At 36.4% G+C, this 22,027-nt stretch overlaps 1 protein-coding gene across 12 annotated transcripts in view; it reads right to left on the minus strand.

Annotated features, from left to right (window-relative positions):
- kcnip3b (Kv channel interacting protein 3b, calsenilin) overlaps window positions 1–22,027 on the minus strand; it is a 45,633-nt gene that overhangs the window by 10,721 nt on the left and 12,885 nt on the right. For 3 of the 12 annotated variants that reach the window (XR_003597476.1, XM_028032882.1, XM_028032884.1), the window contains exons 2-3: window positions 20,262–20,436; window positions 2,688–2,690 (exon numbers count right to left, since the gene is read on the minus strand). Coding sequence is in view for 6 of the 12 variants with exons in the window: in XM_028032882.1 (XP_027888683.1) it covers window positions 2,688–2,690; window positions 20,262–20,436 (178 nt within the window). In the remaining 6 variants the exon portion in view is untranslated. Of the gene's footprint in view, window positions 1–2,687; window positions 2,691–5,973; window positions 6,821–10,986; window positions 11,186–20,261; window positions 20,437–22,027 lie in introns of those variants that run through there. The other 9 variants (XR_003597477.1, XM_028032883.1, XM_028032894.1 and 6 more) reach the window with 8 other exon arrangements.

Here is a 22,027-nt window from a genome sequence, read left to right on the forward strand (position 1 = left end):
TAAAAACGTTGCTCATCTAAACATTAATCATTAAACATTTAAAAATCACATCTTCAAATGGATCAAAATGTAAAGCTATATGGATATTTTTGTATTTTAAAGAGTAAAAGGAAACAATTCGTATAAATAACATAATTATAGCATTACAAAATCAAACAGGCAAAAAAAAACATTTTTCTAAATCAATTTTTTTCAATATAATACTTTCAATATAAAATGTATGAAACTTTAATCCATCATTTTTTGTTTATTTTTTTAAATAAACAATGAAACTTTCACAAAAACGGCAGATGTTTCTTTTTTTCCTTTCTTATTAAAAGAAATATTTGGTAAACATAAATCATTAAACATTTAAAAATTACATCATCAGATGGATCAAAATGTAAAGTTATGTGGATATTTTTTTATCACATTAAGGAGAAAAATAAAAAGAATTCGAATAAATAACAGAATTATAAAATAATAAAATCAAATATTTTTCCAGATCAGTTTCTTTCAATATAAAACTTGTGAAGCATTAACAAAAACTGCAGACATGTGTCTGTATCTGCTGAATTATTGATTAAAACAAGCTTGTTCTTTAGTCAGTGCAGTTACTCACAGTAGTTTTACTCAATACTTCATAATACAGTTACTCAAGAAAAAGTAAAATGTACAGAGTAGTAAAAATATCACCCTAAAATAGCAACAACAGACTAAAACAACCTCACTGCAGGAGACCCACACTCAGTTGTGCAGAGAAACATAAACTAAGAGTCCTGGGAGAGTCATCAGTTCCAGTTCAAAATAAAAAAGTGATCATATAAGCATCTGAACAAAGCATCTAATACATTGTTTGACACAGAGCCTCTGATAAAATATTGATGCTTGAAATGTAAACTAACTTCATGCCACAGTGTTGGACATTTTAGTGTCAAGCTAAACGTGAAAACCTTCAGCATCTCAAAGCAGGACTCTGGAAAAGGAATTTATATGGCTGCATTTTTACCTAAAATGGATTGAAATGTTCTGTTAGGCAGCTGAAAAGTTTACTCAACTTACCCTATTTACATGAAGTGAGAAGAATCACATGTCTTTAGAGGGCTAAATTCATAACGAAATGAATTTAGCTTTATTTCTAAAGCTGCAAGAGAGAGGATTTGTTAATACTGTGAGTTGTGGACATTAGTCCCATTTTAACAATCATATTTTTCAGCATTATATTCTTCTATGCATTGATACTGAAGGTAAACCAACAAGATACTGCTGGTTTTAACCCGTAAAACCGATTTCTTTTCTTCTGCTAAACAAAATTGTACAAAATTATAAACGTGAATGCATATCCAAATTTCAAATGTGTTTGGTAGAGACTACCGTGAGTTGAAAACGGTACTTTCATACTTCAACTTTTTATCACAATGCATTCACAAACTTCATATATTTTACTGGGATTTTGTGTCAAAGGCCAACTGGAAGTAAAGCTTTACCGTAAAGTAAAAAAAAAAAAAAAAAAAAAAAAAAGAAAATAGTGCAAACAACAAACCTGGCCGGAAATAAGTCAATGTTTTTTGGTGACTGGAAAATGAATTGTTTCAAAAAACCTCCTGATTATTGAGTCACAGTTCCCAGGCACTGAGCTGTTGCCTGGTAACCCAAGTCCAGCCCAGCCCATCACCTAGCAACCCAAGCGGAATTGGAACATGTTTGGTTAGTTAGTTTTAGTTTAGTAATGATTTTGTTCAATGATTTTGTCATTTAAGCCCATATACCTTTCCTAACCTGTTTAAGGAAGTCTTCACAGAGCAGCTGGATTTACACTGAGATTAAATTAGACACAAGTAGACTATTTACACGTTTCAACTCCATCTGAGCTGGGTTTTATTTGGAGTTGCTGGAGTAAAAGAGTCTCAAAAGATCCTTTTCTTTCCTTTTTACTATCCTACGTCATTTTGTGTTGATTATAGTATAACACTAACAGAAAATAAATCGTGGTCTTAGGAGCCTTGTTACATTACAACCACAGACTTTTAGTGTGTTTTCTTGGGATGAGTTTTGTTATACGTCAACACAAAATGGCGTAGAAGTCTGTGGTTGAAATGTAACAAGGTTCCTAAGACCTATTTATTTTCTGTTAGTGTTATCCTTAAAGATTCAACCTATGATTAGATGTAGTGTTTACAAAAATCAACCAACCGTGTTGGTTAGGTTATGGTCAGGATACAGACTGTTCAGACACCGTCTGAAAACAAGATGCTTTAATGGAGGCAAGATGGGATGTGGGCTGAGTTTAAGCCTCGTTCCTTAATTTTCACTGCAAGGTTTAAACATTTAAGATGAAGTCAATCAGCTGGTGAATTATTCTGTCGGGGAGATGATGAGGAAAGAAGAATGGTGGAAAACGATGATGGGAAACTTTGAATGGCTGTGGTCAGTGTCCTTCAGGGTTCTGGTGGAGTACACCAGATTCCATATTTAGGTGGCCTCAGAGAAAGCCAGTTCGATACCACATGTATAATTAATGTGAAGTAATGCTAAACTGGGGAGCATGGCCAACCACAAGAAGAGGAGTGAGCTACTGGAGCAACTGGAGATTGAGAGTGATGAATAATGAAAAGACATTACTGGTGTTTTTGTTGAATTTATGACTTTATGAAGCCTGGGCCATATTAGAGTCACTAATGCGCCGACTGGTGCCTTCCGGCTTTAACCATCTTGGCATTCTGACATATCAGCCTTTAGCCTAAAACTCTAATCAAAGGGCAATAATCAATCAGGGGATCACATTTCTCAGTTACAGTCCCAAACGCACACAGACACTGCAGACTTTGTGATGAATCCCAGATTAGACAGAAGAGCCATTAACCTTTTCTGTTGTTCTGAACCTGCAGACGTACAAATGCCTGGAAGCTAAAAATACCAAAATAAATCAATTAAAAGGACCTGAACTGAACCAATAACTAACCAAACAAATGCAGATCATTTTTATTAAAGCATACAGGGTCTTTCTCATTAAATCCTATTTATTTTTATTAAGTTAATGTGTTTTTTGAAGAGATTCAGATGCTTAATGTAATGTAAAATTAAGCTACTGTCAATTTTATAATAACTGCTCACAGGTAATTAGAGTGCTGAGATTTGGCATTAAAGTTTTTTTTAAAATGTCTGCACTATCAAAACAGTTATGTGAAAATATAGCTACATTTGCATTTTAATACTAAAGTATTTTAGACCACTTTCTTGTTGTTCACATGTGACATTAAAAAATAAAAATACTATGTATTCTCCAACTTTTTGACAACATCTACAGAGTCTGAGGTTTGTTTGCGACCAAGATATTTGCATTTAAAATGATTTAAACATTAATTTGGTGGAAAAGACTTCATTAATGCAAATTATTAAAAGTTAAATTTATCACAGAAACATGTAGTTATTTCATCAATTAACCACTTTTACTCTTTTGTTTATTTTATTTATGGTTAAAAGTTGTTTAATGTTCTTTTAGAAATGAAATTTAGAAGAAATAGAAATATTCTTTTGATTATTTAGATGATCCAAATGTATTAATTTATTCTTAAATAAACATTGCATCATACTAAGTGAAGTGATCATGAGAAATTTCACTGTAAACAAATAAATAAATCACATATTATCACCTATTGCTAAACGATGCTGAAATTAGAAAAACATTTTAATTATAAAAATAAAAATGTTCCTCTAGATTTTCATTTCTAGCTAAAATTATTCAGCAAGCATCTTCAGACAAGTTAGAAGGTGGAAAAACAAAAAAAAGTCTTCCAATAAAAAACTGCATGTCAAAAGTTACTTTAACCCTTATAAAAAATTTACAAAAACATATTTTTCATGTTAGGTTTAGAAAACTGAAGGGTGAAATACTCTGGTCACGTTATTACTGATCAAATGAATTAAAATGTAATCTTTAAGCTCCCTCAAATACCTCAAGTTCAGGTTCTGTTCAGTTCCGCTTTGTTTATACTACACACCGCTCTATACTGCCACCCCGTGGCCATCCGGCAAACAACGTTGCATAAAATGATGCGGTGAAATCCCTCCTGCGGAAGTGGGATTGCCAGTCAGATGAATGAAGCTTAGGGTGTTCTCCAATTTTAAAACTTTGTTAGGAGGTTTGATGTTCTTTTAAGCAGAGACTGGATGAATCAAGTAGCAGGATTATTAGCACATAATCCAACAGTGAGTCGTTCCCGTTTCCTCCAGTCTCAGGCTTAAGTGTTTGTGTGAGCTATACTTTACTCCTGCTCTTCTTTTGTTTTAAATGTATTTTGTTTGCATATAACTTTATTTATTCTTTTATTACAATACGTTCAATAAAGTCAAACTACTAAATGCACATTTAATATTCCTAAAGTTGTGGCCTGTTTTCAGCCAAAAATTGATTTTGTTTCACTTACTTTTAAAGGCAACAATAAACATACCATGACAATATTCCTTGCCAGTCATGTGACTGTCTTTCACTTATCATGTGAAAGAAAAACTCATATTAACTCATGTTTTATGGAATCATCACTAATACAGTGATATACCAAGCTTTTTCTTTTTGTAATTTTGATGATTATTGCTTACGAATAACAAAAATCCAACATCCAGTGCCTCAGAAAGTTACAATACCGTGAAAAAGGTAATTAATGGAAACTCATGGTGTCACAATAACCAGCTAATTAACTCAAAACTCCTGCAAAGTTTTCCTGAGTCTTTAAACGGTTTCTCTCTCTGTCTGGGTCAGTCAGCTAAACAATCATGGGGAATTATTGACGTCCTTCACAAAACGTCACTGCTGAAGAAGCTGGTTGTTCTGTTTCCAAGCATATTAACAGAAAAAGTGTGGAAGAGAAAAGGTGCACCAGCAACAGGGAGAACCGCAGCTTTGAGAGGATTGTCAAGTGAAATCAGACAAACTCTAGACATGGATTACAAACATCACGTTCCCCATGTCGAGTCGCTCCAGAACCAGAGACGACGCCACTTCATGCTTCCATCTGCTGACAAGCTGCATGAAAATACTGATTTTATCTTGTAGCAGGACTTGGCGCCTGCCAAAGTCCCAAAAGGCTGCTTCTTTTACAACTACACGGCGCCACAGGCTGATCGCCTCCAGGCCACGCCGCATGAATGCAGTGATTCATGCAAAAGGATCCAAACCAAATACTGAGAGCAAAGAACGATAAATACTTTGAAAACATCCACTTTTGAGTCATCTAATGTGATATTTGAATGTTTTAAGACTAAATTTTTAGGTTTTCTTCACCTGTGAGCCATAATCATTAAAACTGCAAAAAATAAAAGTTTTAAATATTTTACCAATCTCTATAAAATGGCAATTTCACTTTCTGAGATGACTGGTAAGAAATATTGTGCTTTAAATTTTTAAGATCTACTAGTTGATAACTATATCCTATAAAGTTTTCCTAAGTTTAGAGCGGCCCAGCCAGTGTGCTGACTTGAACCTGATTGTCAAGGTGAAATGATTAAAAATAAGAAAAAAACAAAGCAATTATTTGCAGAGTTTGATTGCTAAAATTCAATTCAATTCAAACTTTTTAACCCACTCCAAGTCTTTAGCTACACATCATACAAACCACAGCCTAAAAAACAAAAACTAAAGGAGTGAGTAGAAGTACAAATTTATTCTTACATCTGCAGCATCATCAAATAAATTACTGTTTGTGTTAACCTGGTTTACTTGATAATTTTCCAAAATGTTTAAATGTCTAGAAATAATAAATATATATAGGAAATGTTTATTGCTTGTTTCATGAGTGGTGATTCTAAACTTGACTTAAGAAAGTTTATCTTTCACCAAATCTGGAAACAGCATCTTCCTCTCATAATAAATAACGTTTTTACAAAAATAGAAAAGATTAATTAAGTTTAACAGCATATTTTCCAGTCTCAGGATCTCTGTGTTATTGATATTTAAGTTATTATATTGTTGCCAGCTGATAGTTAGGTCTGCTTTACCTTCAAATGAGGAAATGGGCTCCAGGATGCCGAACTGCTTCAGAACCGCCATGAAGAGGATGACGACCACCCCGATGGCGAACAGCTCCATGCCCTGGATGCCCATCGCTGGAGGTCAGAGGGCGCCCGCTCAGGGCCCAACCGGACACAATCGTTTGGCCCCCCCGAGACACCAGAACCGAGTCCCACCGAGTCTGAAGCAGATGTTTTTACCAGAGGTGAGGCCTTGGGATGGGCTGCTCTAATGTCAACACTGAAAATATCTGGAAGCCGACATATATGGAAAACCTCCGTCAGCGAGCCCACCGGGGAAAATGGAGTCTGTGTGACGAGCCATTTATCAGAGCGCATTAAAGGTTCGCAATCACTTCCCTGACTCACTTCCTACAACTCTCGGCTCAAACAGATACTATCACTGCTCATGTTCACACAAACGATCCCTGTCTCAAGGAAGGATGAGAACGCCATCAAGGGGAAGTGAAGAGTGCAGCAAAGTGTCAGCGTCCATTTTCACGACTTGTTACCCAGATAGAGATCTTTCGAAAAGCACAGCATGCTGTAAACAGCAAACCAACATAAATTACCCCATTATGGACTCAAACCAGAAACCTTCTACAAACCGAGAACAATCTCACTTCCTGGAGTTGCAGCAACCACTAAAGCATCTCCAAACAAACTAATCAGACCAAAGAACTTCTCATCTAAACAACCCAGGAAGCCACTTCAGTAATCCAGGCGCTGAGCTTCCAGATTCAGCTGCTGTCCAATTCAAAGTGCAGATATAAAAACTCACTTAACGGTGTCCAGGCGGGGAGGTCCCGAGGAGCGGGAGTTGCTGCAGGGAGTGGAACCTCCTCCCCTGATGTCGATCTCCTCTTCCTCCCTCTCTTCAACTTCCTGAATTTATCTTTTTACAACTTCTGACTTGAACCAATCAGCAGTCTCTTCAGCTTCACATCCACCAACGTCTCCGGTTGAATCTACAAATGTTTCACACCTTTTAAACCTTTTCATGTTTTACAATCATAAACTTTAAAGAAATTGACAGAAGAACAAAGAAATAAACAATTATAAAATACAAAAAAAGGACCAAAAGTAAGAGTCGGACTACTTCAGCATGTTTTCACTCGTGAAGGTCTGCAACTGGAACATTTTAAAGTGTAGTTTTTCCTTTATTGTGCTTGTGTAGTTTTTGTGATTCTTCTAATTCATTTGAACTGCCATGTTGTTGAAAACGTGCTAAATAAATAAAACTTATTTTTCTTAAGTAAAAGTAAAAAGTAGCCATCCAAGAAATTATTGAAGTAAGAGTAAAAAGGTATTTGGTAAAAAGTCTCTTCAAGTACTGAGCAACTGATCAAATTATCAATCCTTTAATATTTAAAAATTACATTATCAGATGGACCAAAGAATACATTTAAGTCAATTTTGTTTTAAAGATGAAAATGACAATAACGCGTATTAGTAACAGAAAATAGCAAAATCAAAAAATTATTTTCTAAATCAGTTTCTTTCAATATAAAACTTAGAAAACTTTAACAAAAACAGAAGGCGTGCATCTTTGTCTGGTGAATCTTTGTTTAGATTAAGTTTGTTTTTCATTCAGTGGGTAGAAAATCCAGAAATGTTACTCAAGTAATATTTTTAATAGGTGAAATAATTCATAATAAAATTACTCAAGTAAACGTAAAAAGTACAGAACAGTAAAGATACTGCTTTTTAAAAAAAAAGTTACTCAAGTAAATGTAATCGAGTAAATGTAGTTACTACCGAACCCTGGATACAGCAGCGCCTCACTGAAGGAGTCCTGAGAGAAATATCATATATACACACATTATACAACTTACAAGATAAATTTTTTGAGTTATTGTGAATTTTCTCTGACCCACACAAGCTCAAAGTTATACATAGTCTTAAATAGATGGAGACACAAAGAATACATGATTAAATACCCATCAGACGTTTAGGCGGGTCACAATAACCAGCCTAAAGGTTTGACTGACATTAAAAAAGGTTCTTGTAACTTATTAAAACCCAACATTTAAGTAATTTTGTGTATCTATGCTAAAATATTCAGTTCCACTGTCATGTTAGATGCTCAGATTCTTGTAAAGTACGTCTCTTTTGCTGCTTTTCCTGAACCTGACCTGTTTTCGTTCTGCTTGCAGATAAGGGGAAGTTAAGCTAGACTTTTATAGAAAGATCAGGTTACAGAGACACCTCTTTATTATAAATAAAACACATCACTATCTGTCTTTTAATGGTTTCTGCGGCATGCATGGTATATAACTTGAAGAAAATAGTGTTGGGTCCGTCAGAGCGGGATAAGTTACGACGCCGCAGGCACTAATGGATCAGTGTGTGTGAGAATGTGTGTGGACCGAGTGAGAGAGATCAATATCTACAAGGAGATGTGACTATTTCTGTGGATTTTATCAGAACAATTAAGACAAAATGTTAAAGATAAAATCTCAGATCTGCCTTATTAGTGAAAATGAGTCTGGATGTCTGATTTAGGTTAAACTCTAGTATAATTTTCTATCAAAAATTTTTTATTCTGTCTGTTGTATCCCATTTTGAACATCTAACCTTGTTGTCCTGTATATTGCTGCTGTGCTATTTGCACAGTATTCACAAAGTTTGTGAGTGTGTGTGTTTCTCAGACTGGGCCATTAAAACACTAACAGGTTTTTAAAAGGTGGGCCCGGTTCTGTCTGCTGACACAACATTCTGCAAATAGGGAAAGCGGATCCATATGGTTTCCTCCCGGACGCATCAGCAGAGACCTTCCGAGAGAAAGACCCACTGAAGTAATAATCCATCCATCCATCCATTTTCCATTCACCCTTGTCCCTAATGGGGTCGGGAGGGTTGCTGGTGCCCATCTCCAGCTACGTTCCGGGCGAGAGGCGGGGTACACCCTGGACAGGTCGCCAGTCTGTCGCAGGGCTGAAGTAATAATATTCTCCTCAATTATTTCTAATGAGGGATCCCCATTATCCTCAAACTTCATCATAAATATTTTTAAAAGAAAAGTTAATTTAAGATCAAGAAAAATACATTTTTATAGACAAATTGTTATTTTAACTTGAGAACAATGGAGTTTGAAGTGCTGGGTCCACTAGTGCAAGTTGTTGTCACAGTTTTCTGTATTCTTTCATCTATAACACTTTTTCCTTTGGTGGTAAATTAAAAGAAAACAGGATTCAAAACATCATATTTTTTTAACTTAAGTAAATACCACCAAACCGAATGACCTAAATACGTTAAGGATAAAATGTGCAAGATCTGACATAATTCATTTTATGGATCCAAAGCGTAGATATCCTCTACAATGATGAATTAAAATAAAAGTTTAATGAAGAAAAAAACTTATAGGACAACAAATAACATGGAACAACAAATGGATAAACATTAATGGGAAAACCCAACAGGTAACAGCAGACAGTGAAGGGCCTGAATGACAGGAGAAACATAGATGATGGGAAACACAAGTAGGTTCAATAGACTTGAACACTGAGGCAGATATGAGATACGAGAGCCGATTAAACTAATAAGATGAAATATGGAACAGCTGGGGCAAGCAGAAAAGCTGAGGGAGGAGAGTGATTAACACAGAAGATGAATTGAGACTAAGAGAAACTAGAAACAAAAAGAAAAACAGGCCTGGCAATAATCTAAAAACACAAATAAGAACCAGAATATTAAGACAGTGTCTTTCGAATTCGGAGCAACCAGGGGGCGATAAGGAGGCCTCAAAAAGTTTGAGGAAAGATGGTAAACAAAAAATAAATAAAACAAAAATCATATATTTTCAATTTCAGTTCAGTTATAAACCTTTATTTCAGCACTAACTACAAAATATATTTTTAAAACGTTATTTGACATGCTGATCTTTCTGATTGGCTGCCATCAAGCAGCGTTGCTACTTAAGCTAGCACAGCTAGCGCAAAATGTAAAGGTTTTTAAAAAGACCGAAGAAAAAGTCAACAATAAAAAGAACCTCAAAGAACTCATGGCCGACTAAAATCAGAAGACAGGAGGCAGCATTCATACTAAATAAATGTAATAATTACTGAACAGTGAACAAAAGTGAGAAAACAAACATGCTAAAAGTCAATGATTCTTTAAATATTCTGCAGTATTGTCTGTAGGTTTGCAAATGGGGGCCCTAGCCAAAAGCTAATGCTGTTTGAAGGCCATGATGGCATGAAAAATTTAGGAGAACCTGCACTAAGAAACTGAACATAAAGAAATATGTGGCAAAATCTACGAGACAATAATAACCATACAGCAAATCCAAATGGCAATAAAGAACCCAGAAACAATCCGAATAACAAACAAAAGGAAACCAAGGCAAGGATAATCTAAAAGAAATAATAAATATATACAGGAAAGACCATTAAGATTAAATTATTTGTTTCTGTACATTTGAAGAGCTGCTGCTGTTGCACAATAATTCTTCAATAATCAAAATTTTAATTTAATTAAGAAAAAAACAGTAGTGCAGGACTGAAATCATAAACATAAAGATTACCTACATTAAAAACAAGATTTAATGGGAAAAATAGCTGAACAGTTTCTAAAGATCAAGGATTGAGGGAGCTTCTGTCTTTCTATAAATATGATAGACTGCTGGAGGACGGTGCTGCCATCTATTGGCCAAATTAGGTATCAAGCCATTAGTACTTTCACTCAACAAGGACAAATGTGGCGTTGAGAGATATAGTTGCAACTTACACATGGGAAAATGTCTTGTAAAATAATCCACCAGTTCTATATTTATCCATATTGAGCCATTAACTTGAACAAGCTCCTATTTCTTACTAAAAAGCTACTTGCTAGTTTGTTTTGTCTTATTTCAATTGTACAAACTAGACCAAAAATACTTGGTAATATTTTATGTTGTCTTTTTTTTTTGCAGTGCACTAACCATTTAAATAAGAGACAGTGAAAGAAATCTGCAGAGAAGTGGTGGAGTAATGAATGAGTTTCCACCTCAGGTGCCCCTACCTGAGCGATGGTACCTGGCTGCACTGGTCGTGCAATGGGACAGGCAGCTGGGCCGAGACAGGCGCCTCCTGGCCTCCACTGACAGAGCCGCCATCACTGCTCCCATCCTGCAGCTTCCAGCAAAGATCCAAAACGGGTCCGACTCTGAAGGCCTGAACTTTAAAAGCTCAGTGGCGGAGAGAGAACGGCCGGGACGGCAGCACCCGATAGTGAAAGAAGGGACTGACAAGGGTGAGTGCTAGAAGAGGCTGGAAGGTCGTCGTCTGTGTGGATGAGAAGCTTTTTGAGCAGCGATATTTGAAAATCTGTTTGAGCTTGAGAGACGGACTCACAGTGTGACAGAAAGAGATAAAACGGTGGAAGGGATCAAACGGTTTGCAGAGAGCTTCTGACCTTTCACATCACACGGACTGCAGACCTAACCTTTTCTTTCTGTTTCTGTCATCTGTCTGCCTTCCTCTCTTGTGGTCGCCTCACAGAAACAAGAATCTGACTTCCAACAGAACCAAATTTCCATATTTCTAATAATAAGCATGGCTCCGTTCTTCCAGGCCTGGATAAATATATGAAAGTCGGCGAAATATTCCTTAACAACACCAGAATATTTTTGTCGTTTCTTTTTTGGCTTGAATGTTACATGGGATAACATGCAAATACTAAGAGCATTTCTTCATCAAAACAACTTTTTTATTCCAAGAAAGTGTTTCTTATTGACTGAAATATATTTAATACCAAATAGTTTCCAGAAGAGTCCAGCAGGTTTTAGGTAGGCCTGTTGCAATAAGCAATATATCAGTTACATGACCAATTAATGACAAATAATTTCCATTTGTATGATTTATTGTTTTCTCTTTTCTTTCTTTTTACTAAAACTAGATGACAAAAGTCTCCAGTCCAGTGTTGTAGTCAAGACCACCTCACCCGAGACCAAGACAAGACCAAGACCAGAGTGTATCAAGACCAAGATAAGACCATGACTTTTAGGGTCCGAGACCAAGTCAAGGCCGAGACCGAGGAAAGTCGAGACCGAGTCAAGACCAAGACCATCGCCCCGCGCTACATGACACAATAAAATGTGAAATATGATCAAAATTGCTAATCGAATTGATTTGAAAGATTCACACTTAGATATTGTTGAGAAAAATGAGATATATTTGCTACCTGTTGCTCGTTGTTTTCTCATCTCCCCAGGTTCGTTAATGTCGTGTGTAAAAGTGAAACCACAAAGACAACAGTCACTGTCATCCAGAATTTTATTCATACAATCAAATGCATAAAATCACATCAACAGCTCATGATAATCATCAGGAACCAAAGCCACAAAGAAGAAATTAATTACCTTAGAAAAATACAAAAACGCGTCTTCGGAGACCACGGCGTGTGGCAGTTAAGACAGTTCCACCCCAGTGATCTGACCTGCTGTTTTAGCTCAATTACTTTTATATCAAGGCGTGTATCTATTGTCTGCCTCAAACTGGTTCCTGAACAGCAAAGAGCTCTCCTGACTTCTCCTCTGACCCAGGAAAACAGCAGATTTTGACTTTAAAAATTAACACACGTTTCAGATAATATCCTCAAACTGATAAAACAGACATGAGCAGTTTTCAATACCAAAACATTTGTTACACTCAATATTTTCTGATTAGTTTTCAACTCCTTTGGTTATAATGAACTAAAACATTTTCAAATGAATATATGATTTATAAACTCTTAAGAATGTGATCCAATATAAAAAACTACTGATTAGACTAGTTTTAATTAAATCGTGCTCATTATTTCTAAGAAAAATGTTCTACTGATTAAGTTATGTATTGATTAAACCATGAGTCTAAATCTAACCTAAACTGAGGCCTACTCAAAACAATCATGGTCCATCTAATATTTAAACATGTGGTAAAGTTAAAGCTAGCATTAAAACTAGCATAATTAAACTAATATTTCCAACAGTATTAAGTACTTACAGCTGAAATAAAATTAACCAATATTAAAAGCAGAACAGCATAAAAAAGAAGAGAGCATAAAAAGATAATGCTCTCGGCATTTGCCCTTATCATTCATGTCAGAAACCACAACTGTCTGCACCATTAAACATAGCAACTGAGGCAATGCCCTGATGGTAAACAATGCTCAGCTATGAACACTGACCAAAGAGCAACAAGCAAGAAGTAACCAAGCAAGAAGTAACCAAGCACAAGGCGCTCACCATGACTGTTCTCACCCTCTCTCTCATTGCATGAACCCAGGCACCACAATGCTGTAATGTCTCCCATCATGGCAGACATTACAGCTGCCACTTTGAACAAAACAATCCAAAGAGCAATGCACATGCTCTGCGTGCTCTTTCGTTCTTGTGTTTTATTTATTTGCTAATTAAATAAATATCAATGTATATAATTAAATAAAATAATGATAGCCACTGCAGTGTACACAGAGCATTACAAGAACAAAGAACGGCTCTCAGAGAGGCTCCGGTCCTATCTTCTTAGTAAAGAGAAGTTCAGAAGACTCGGATCGTTCGTGAATGTCACGTCACTATATTGCAGACTTTTGGTCACAGTGTTGTCCCATATATGCGACACGTTAGTCAACACCTCCGCACAATAATTCAGCGCAGTGAGTGACTTTTTTTCATCACAAATGCTTATGTGTCTGTACAGATAGCTTGGCTAACATCACGTCAACGGAGCTTACCTTCCTTTGAGCTTCTTTTCTAAGTTACGAAAAACGTTAGACGTAGTCCCCGCCGTCTGTGAAAGCGAAGCGCTGCTGAATTAGCTGCCGCCATCGGATTTCTTATGATTTAAGCAGCGCAGACAGACGTCTTCTGCCGCTCAAAGGAACCCACTGCGCATGTCTGGAGCGTCGCGTGCGAGTGGAAGGTGGGGAGGAGGAGGGGGGGGTAACAAACACGTAATTGGTACGTCACGTTATTGCTTGGATTTTAATCGGTGCGTTTTGCATCCATGTTAACAAATAAACTGGACAACATGCTGTACGTTTAGTGATATTTCCACAGTTGGGGGCCTGACTGGTCTTGAAATAAAATCCCGAGTCCTCAGCGCCCGAGTCCGAGACGAGACCTCGAGTACTACAACCCTGCTTCAGTCTGGTTCTTTGGTCTCAACCAGCCCTTTTCTGAAGGACAATTTTATTTATAGACACTTCAAAGTTAATTTTATTTATTTATTCTGTTATTTTGTTGTTTTTTAAAATTTTGGATACTTAGCATGTCTTCCAGTTCCAGTGTCAACTGCTGATTATAATTTAAGTTTATTGATTTTTGAGGACGTGTTCTTGCGTCATTACCTCGTTGCCATTACGTTACTTAAAAATGGTCTCATAACAACTATATTATCGTTTATCGCAATAAATTCTGGGACAATGTATTGTCCAGCATTATTTGTTGTCATGACAGGCCTAATTAACAGGACGTCCATCCTAAATTTCCCCTCATGTTTTTACACTTTTAAATGTTAAAATAACATTTGTGTCACTAAAAAGGCTAACATGGCATCCAGATTAACACACACAAAAAATATTCTACGCAAAAATAACAATTTTACTCAACATTTTCTAAAGCACCATCATTTTTTTTTTTTTTTTTTTGCACTATTGGGAGCCTGGCAACCGGATCTGGTTTGCCAGGGTATTTTATTTTATATTTTTCTACAATAAAGTCATTTTTATTCTAAGATGCTGATATTCACAACACTGAAAATACAAACTCCTAAAGTGCTGCTGGTTTGTAAGAGTGAGCATTTCACCCAGCATTGCTCCAAAAGTGTTTTCTATAATTAATACAAAGAAATTATCTTTTTTAAGATGAACATAAACTCCAAAGGACTCACAGTCTAAAGTCACTTGGCTGAAAACAACTGCCTGATTTATGCTGTGCAACCATCAAAATGTTGCAGAATTAAGCACTAGACTTTTGGTTTGCATTACCAAAACCTGCTGATATGAAGTGTGGCTCAAAATGTCTTACTTTATATTATTAATTATAATATTTTTTAATCAACCTTGTTTTCTTAAAAAAAAAACAGATTAAAAATTGAATACTTTTACTTTCTTTCACAGTAAAAATGTATATTTTCTAAATCCTTCCAACAAAAAAAAATATTTGTCTCATGTTTGATATTTTTTGACGTATCACGCTTACTTATTGTAAATAATGTGCAACTAAATCCAGTCTGAACAAATCTCAACCTCACAGCAAACTTTTCTTGCCAACCGGCAATAAAAATCAAGAAGAACTTCATACAAATGTTGGGTTAATGGCAGTTTTGCAGTGTTTAATAACAAGGGCTCCAGTCTTTCAAGAATTATAATACAACCAAACTGAACAATCTACGATTTAAAAAAACTAAAAACTGGCATAAACAGGCCGTGATGATACACTTTATGGTCACTAGAGGGCGCTGAAGCTCAGGATTAAATATCAAAGTGATGCTCCGAGATCTTTTGCACCTTTTTTCCTGTATTTGACAATGAAAAGTCACCCAAACAAAAATACTTTAAAGAAATCTCTGTTATGAAACATATGAAGTAATCAGAAAGAGAGAATCTAAAACCAGCAGTGAATTTTGGTCTAGTTTCTAGTGCAAATATCTTGGTACACTTGAAACAGGACAAACTAACTTAAAAGCAGTTTTTCAGCAAGACATAGAGACTTGTTTAAGTAAATAACTCTTTAATATTGATTAAAGTCCTTGTTCCATTGGCAGATAAATTAACTTAAAATATGTGAAAAGTGTCTTGCTATAAGTGAAATAATCTGCCAATAGAACAAGGACTTTTCCATAAATATTAAGAAATTATTTACTTAAAACAGTCTCTATTTTAAGAGACTTGCTGAAAAGTTACTTTTAAGTTAGCTTATCTTATTTCAAGTGTACTAAGACATTTGCACTAGAAACTAGACCAAAAATACTTGGTAATATTTTCTGTTTTTGCAGGCTTCTACAACATATAGAGATGATGAAATCGCTCCTCCATGGACTCGTGATGAAAACCCGTCTTTTTGCTTCACCTGGTCTCAACAGGAAGTGCCCTTTCTAAACTCTGTAAACAGCATCCCCCGATATTTAAACTTTCTCTGCAGCTTCTAAAACTTCCTACCTGAAATGATGGTCAGGGGAGCTCTTTGAGCCTTTTTCTGCTGCTGCAGTATGTGCCTCTCTCCTTTTACTGCGGTTATAAGCTCCAATTAAACCCAAACTGATCCTCGCTTCCACCGCAGATAATCTCTGTCTCATGAATCCACCTGATCTGAAGTTCAAAGCAGCGTAATTAGAGCAGAAACTTTGGGAAACTTGCTCTTCATCCAACTTCTAAATATTTACCTCTTCCTTTCTTTCATGCTGAAGGCAGAATTCAGCTAATGAACCAGTGGAGACCCAACGCAACCAGAGCTGGGCTCAATTATGGAGATTTAAACTGGGAGGACAGACAATGCAGAGAAGCCAAACTTGACAGGAAGCAAAATAAAACAATTTTCCCTCAGCGGGGAGCATCCATCGTCAACTCCTGTCTCCTGCTGTCTCCCTGAAGAGGTGGTGTAAACAGTGGAGCCTGAGGCGTCCTCACCTGTCTCTGCACGTCACACCAAGGGAGAAACTGGGACAATGGGAAACAGCAGGAGATTTGCACCAGAAAGAACAGGACTGGTGGTGAAAACAAAAAAATAAAGACAGGATGAACGGGGAACCAGGAAGAGAAACATTGAGTGTTGATCTGGTAGACTGATGAGAAGACGTGTGTGGGAGGATTGGGACAAGACTGGAAAGCTAATAGCATCATTGATTTACCTGTGTTTTTTCTCTAAACTTTTCATGATAATAAAAAAGGAATATTTTTTGTCATACCAATAACTAATTAGACCGCTTTCAACATTTACATATCTAAAAGAAGTACTTAAACTCTCAAAAGTACAAATACAACACAGTCAATGTTACTAGTAAAATATTATCTAAGTGGTTCTCAAATGTAAAGATTTTCAGATCCAAACAACAAAAACTATGAAACCTTACTTGCTTGTATATTTTTGGATAAGAAATATTATTCTCCATAATGTATTGATAAAACCCCTTGGCAAACTGTTAAAACAATAATGTTGAACATCGTTTCACATAAATCAGTCTCTTTGGGATTTTGCTTTGGTTTTGTGATTTTTTTTTGCAATCAAAATCACTAATTTTGTTGTGCTACTTTAGAAATAATTGCAAGAAATTTCGTAATATTTACGCTTATATTTGACAGTAAATGTGACTTTTTTACTCATTGTATCGATCACGAACTTTAACTTGAAATCAAGCTAGGTTGAGGCAGAAGTGGAGTAAAAGTTTAGAAATACTGCCACCTTCAGGTCGGAGTCAGCATCATTTAAACCTGATGTTTTTGACCATTTTTGCAGAAAATTTGCAAGAAACTCACAATTATGCATCTTCACAAAAATGTCTGGGGATCTGTTGCAGAAGGTATGCAGAAGGAACTGTTAAAATAATATTCTAATGCGTCCCTCTGGAGTCTGGAGGGCCACATAAGAAGCCACCACAGGCCAGATTTGGCCCCGGCCTTGAGTCTGACATCTACGATTAAATAAATCCTTAATCACCTTCACTTGTCTTTATCACACATTTTGGCCAGCGTTTATGGATTTGGTTCTCTTACCTTCTCTTTAAGATTTTCAATAAAGATTGAGCTGCTGCGTAGATGTAGGAAGGTGTATGCCAACAAAGTTCACAGCTTTAGTCATCACCCATTTGACAGCACAGAGTCTGAATGTGCTGCTAAAAGCTTCTTCCACATGAAGAAACATCAGGACAAACCAGAGGGAGCATGGAGAAGGAAAACACCAAATGTCTCCTTTTGATTCACTGACCTGTGAGCGGTTTGCCTTCAGGCCTCCTGCAGTGAGCATAGCCTCTAAAATTAGCAGTTTTAGTTAAAAACACCACAAATACAGCTCTGGGAAAACATAAAAGACCACTTAAAATAATCAGTTTCTCTGATTTTACTTTTTATAGGTATATGTTTGAGTAAAATGAACGTTGTTATTTTATTTTATGGACTACTGATAACATGACTCGAAAATTCCAAGCAAAAATGTAGTATTTATTTGCAGAAAATGAGAAAAAAAAAGATATTTTCTCATTATTTAAGTGCTTTCTGACCTCAAATAATGCAAAGAAAACAAGATCAAATTCATTTAGTAACAACAACACTAATATTTTAACTCAGGAAGAGTTGAGAAATGAATATTTGGTGGAATAACCAGGAGGTTTTCAGTCGAGTTCAGTGCTGTGGGCTCTTAATTTTTTTCCATATGTATAGATGCTACTTTATGCAAAACCTGAGCTTCTGTAGCGCCCTCTGGTGCTCAAATGCGTGAATAGTCAAATAGTTGATGAGAAAATTAAGCTTTTACGCCCTTTTATTAGTAAGAAAAAATGACATCTAGTTTATTAGATCCCATCCATTTCCGAACACTGCCAACAAATTTGACTATCTGTAGTTATCTCCTGTCTTGAGAACAGATGTAACGAATCCTCCAATACTAAAGGTCCAAATATCATCTGCATATGATCCAATTTTTGCTACTTCTCTCCTTCAAATCTTGAGCTGCATAAACTTCACATTCTGCATTTTATCAGAGTGGGTCGTTTTCTTCCTCATTGGTTTGACCTCTTCACACCGAAACCGCCAAACATCACCTCCGCCTTTCCTCTGATGCGCAGCTTTGTCTCAGAGAAGCTATTTTTAGCTGCTCGCCATTATCGAGTCGAGGGTTTTGACAACTGCCAACGCCCTGGCTCCATTTCCTCTGCACTGCTGACCTGAGGAAACAGAGTTCACCTCTCCTTCTAAAGTCCTGCTGTTATCCTACAACACTGAACAGATTTTTCTCAATCTGGAAACAAAGAGGAGCAGAATGGAGCAGAACACAAATGTCCTTTGTAATAAGAAAATTGTGAGGAAAACAGAGAAAGAAATGGCAGCTTAATCTAAAAAAAATCTACAAAAAAATTAGAAATTTCTGAGTTTGAAAAGTTAAAAATGAGTAGAAAACATTCAGAATGTTTTTTTGTTGAAAAAAATGTGGAGAATGAGATGATTTTTCAACTTTTGAAACTCAGAAATTATAAAGATGAGTTTTTTCTAGAAAATTTCCGAGATTAAGCTCAAAATTTTTGAGTTTTTTTGGCAGAAATTTACTTCTCTTTTTATTTTTATTTTCTATATGCCATGTCCCTAATATGCATCTCAGCAATTTAAACAACGTGACATAAAAAGGTCCAGGCAGAAGCACAAGGCTTATAATTACACTAAACTACCCCTTCATAAATCACAACAATTATATAAATAATCCAAAGTATATCACTTCTTATATAAAATTACTAAACAGAAACATAAAAGGAAAGAAAACAACTCAAAACAGCAACAAAAAAACACAATTTAAAATTATTTGCCTTTGTAATCATCAAATATTTTCTTTTATATATATTTTTTGAAAACTCATAAGTCCATGTTTTCATCATTTCTTAATTTATTTCCAATGACAGAAAAATTCCTTTTATTGATCTATTGGTTTAGTCCATTGAATGCCATTTTTACTGTTCTCTAAAAGATTATTATAATACTCGACATTCAGTCTTCTCATTCCAGAAGTATTTCTATATTGTTTATACTTGTTCTCACTTTCAGTAGTTCTTATTTTCATGAATTTCTTGTATGAAATGTTTTTCTTTTTATATACTCTTCGTCATCCCAGACTTTTCATTGTATTTTTCTTTAAACGAACACTTTCTAATGGGGCAATATTTACTGTACAGCTCAGAAAACCTAAATAAAAATCCATCATAGTCCTGTGTCTTAAACATATGCTTCAGGAAATGTTTGGTTACATCTAATAATTTTATCACAGTAATGTCAAAAAAAAAGTCTAACTCAGAATAATCTTCTGATTTGTTTAGTTTCAGGGATGGAAAGTGTGTCTGTTTGTGTCACAGCAGAAAGGACCAGCCTGAATCCAAAAGAGGAAGATGTGTAGAGAATGCTAATGCTCTCCCAGCACATCTGATAGATGAGTGTGTGCAGCTCAATGATCTCCAGATACTTGACCCTGAGGTTTTCTGCCAGACACAATAAGTCAGAGGAGCCCACAGGGTCTCCATCCATCCGATCGAGTCGACAATCAATCCGAACATGCTCCATGCGACCAGCTGCTGTGGATTCATTCGTGTCAGTCAGCTCTCTTTCCCGCTACGTTTCCTCACCTTTGTCCTGCGGCTGCGTGCTGGCGATGATCCATTTCACCAGGCAGCACTTCATCAGAGCTTTCCTGGAGAACCTCGGCTTCTGCCACTTCCCAGAGTTCTTCACCCGGCCCGGCACTGGATCCACGCCGTTCGCATCTCCCAGAAGGCTGCCGTCCACCATCTTGCCGTCTGCCTGGATGGAGGAGAGGAAAGAGGAAAATTCAGATCAACGCAGAAACCTAGGAGGACTAATTTACACAAAGCAGAAAAAGAAATCTGTTTCTTATTAGGTTTTGTGATTTTATATTTTACATAATTCTTTAATTGCTTTGTGAAACATAAAGGTTATGCTTCCTTGGACAGGTTAGGATAGGTCTATGGGCTAAACAAAACATGTCCATTACATTTTTTGCACAAAATTATTCTTAAATAATGAGATGTTAGTTTGTTTAGATGAGTAGATTTTGAGCTCCTTTCAGTTTGAGCTGTTTTAGAGTCTCTTGTCACTTTAAATCCAAATAAGCTGCTGCTGGCCAACTCAATATTTACATTCTCATGTGAAAATGGCTGCCCTTAAATAACCATACATCTTTGAAAAGCATTAGTAGAGCCTCCTGCACTTCCATCCAGAAACCAAGTGGTAAGTCCACAACAAACCATTTGTATTTTCCAGCAGCCATTGTACGGAGCATGAAGCGGTGAAACCAGCTGACCAAACGTCCTTGAGTTCTGTTTGGGTTGCTCAGTGACAGGCAGAGCTCAGGTGGGGTTGCTAGGTAATGGCACAGTGCCTTCTGAATTTGATTTAAAATTCAGGAGGTATGGGCGTGCTGTGGTGGCGTGGGGGTTAGCGCGGCCCTTATTTGGAGGCCTTCAGTCCTCGGCGCGGCCGTCGCGGGTTCGGCTCCCGGACCCAACGACATTTGTCTTCCCCCCTCTCCTTCCCTGTTTCCTGTCAGCCCACTGTCATATAAGGGACACTAGAGCCCACAAAAGACCCCCTAGAGGGGTAAAAAAAAAAAAAGAAAATTCAGGAGGTATTTGAAACAGCTTATTTTCCAGAAACAAAAAACAGCGGGGTGTTTTTTTAAGCTCTTGGGCTACTTTTTGGAAGACGTTAAGACAAAAATGGAAGTGCAAAAATGTGCAAAACGTGAATTTTGCCTAATAAGTTTCCTTGAAGTTTGTCTGCATTTTCTTGTTTTTTAAATAGTGACAAACCTTCACAAGATTGTAAGAATCAAAACACTTTTCCACTCAGCTGTACTTCAGGTACTGAACTTAAAATGAGTGAAAAGTCAAGACAATTTCAACAGATTTGCTGCTTGGATGTGAAACACAAACATTTAAATCATGACTTCTGCACAGTTTTGCATATAAACTCTACATCAAAACTGGACCTTTTTATTGCCGTTGAAGAGAAACGGAACAGCGGTGCAACAAAAATGGGCAATAATCAGTACGTTTGAAGAAAATAAACCTTAAAAACACTGATAACAAGAGACTGTTTTCTTCATCTCAGCTAAATCTGTGAGGATCTTTAAATGTTTTTTCTACAGTATTTTCATGCAACACCAACCCATTACAGCTCATTCATATTCTGCATTTTCTCCCCTTTCTTCAGGGAAGACAAAACTTTTCAGTTTCTCATTTTCTAATCTGAACACTGATTTGGTCTGGTGAGAATGACCTGAACTTTCCAGAAGCTACATCCAGCCGCTCCTGCTGAGATCGTGCAAAGCAAACACATTTATTCAGAGAGATGGAAGATGAAAGAGGGGGAA

This window comes from Xiphophorus couchianus, chromosome 12, assembly GCF_001444195.1.
Source record: "Xiphophorus couchianus chromosome 12, X_couchianus-1.0, whole genome shotgun sequence".
NCBI classification, from domain to species: Eukaryota; Metazoa; Chordata; class Actinopteri; order Cyprinodontiformes; family Poeciliidae; genus Xiphophorus; species Xiphophorus couchianus.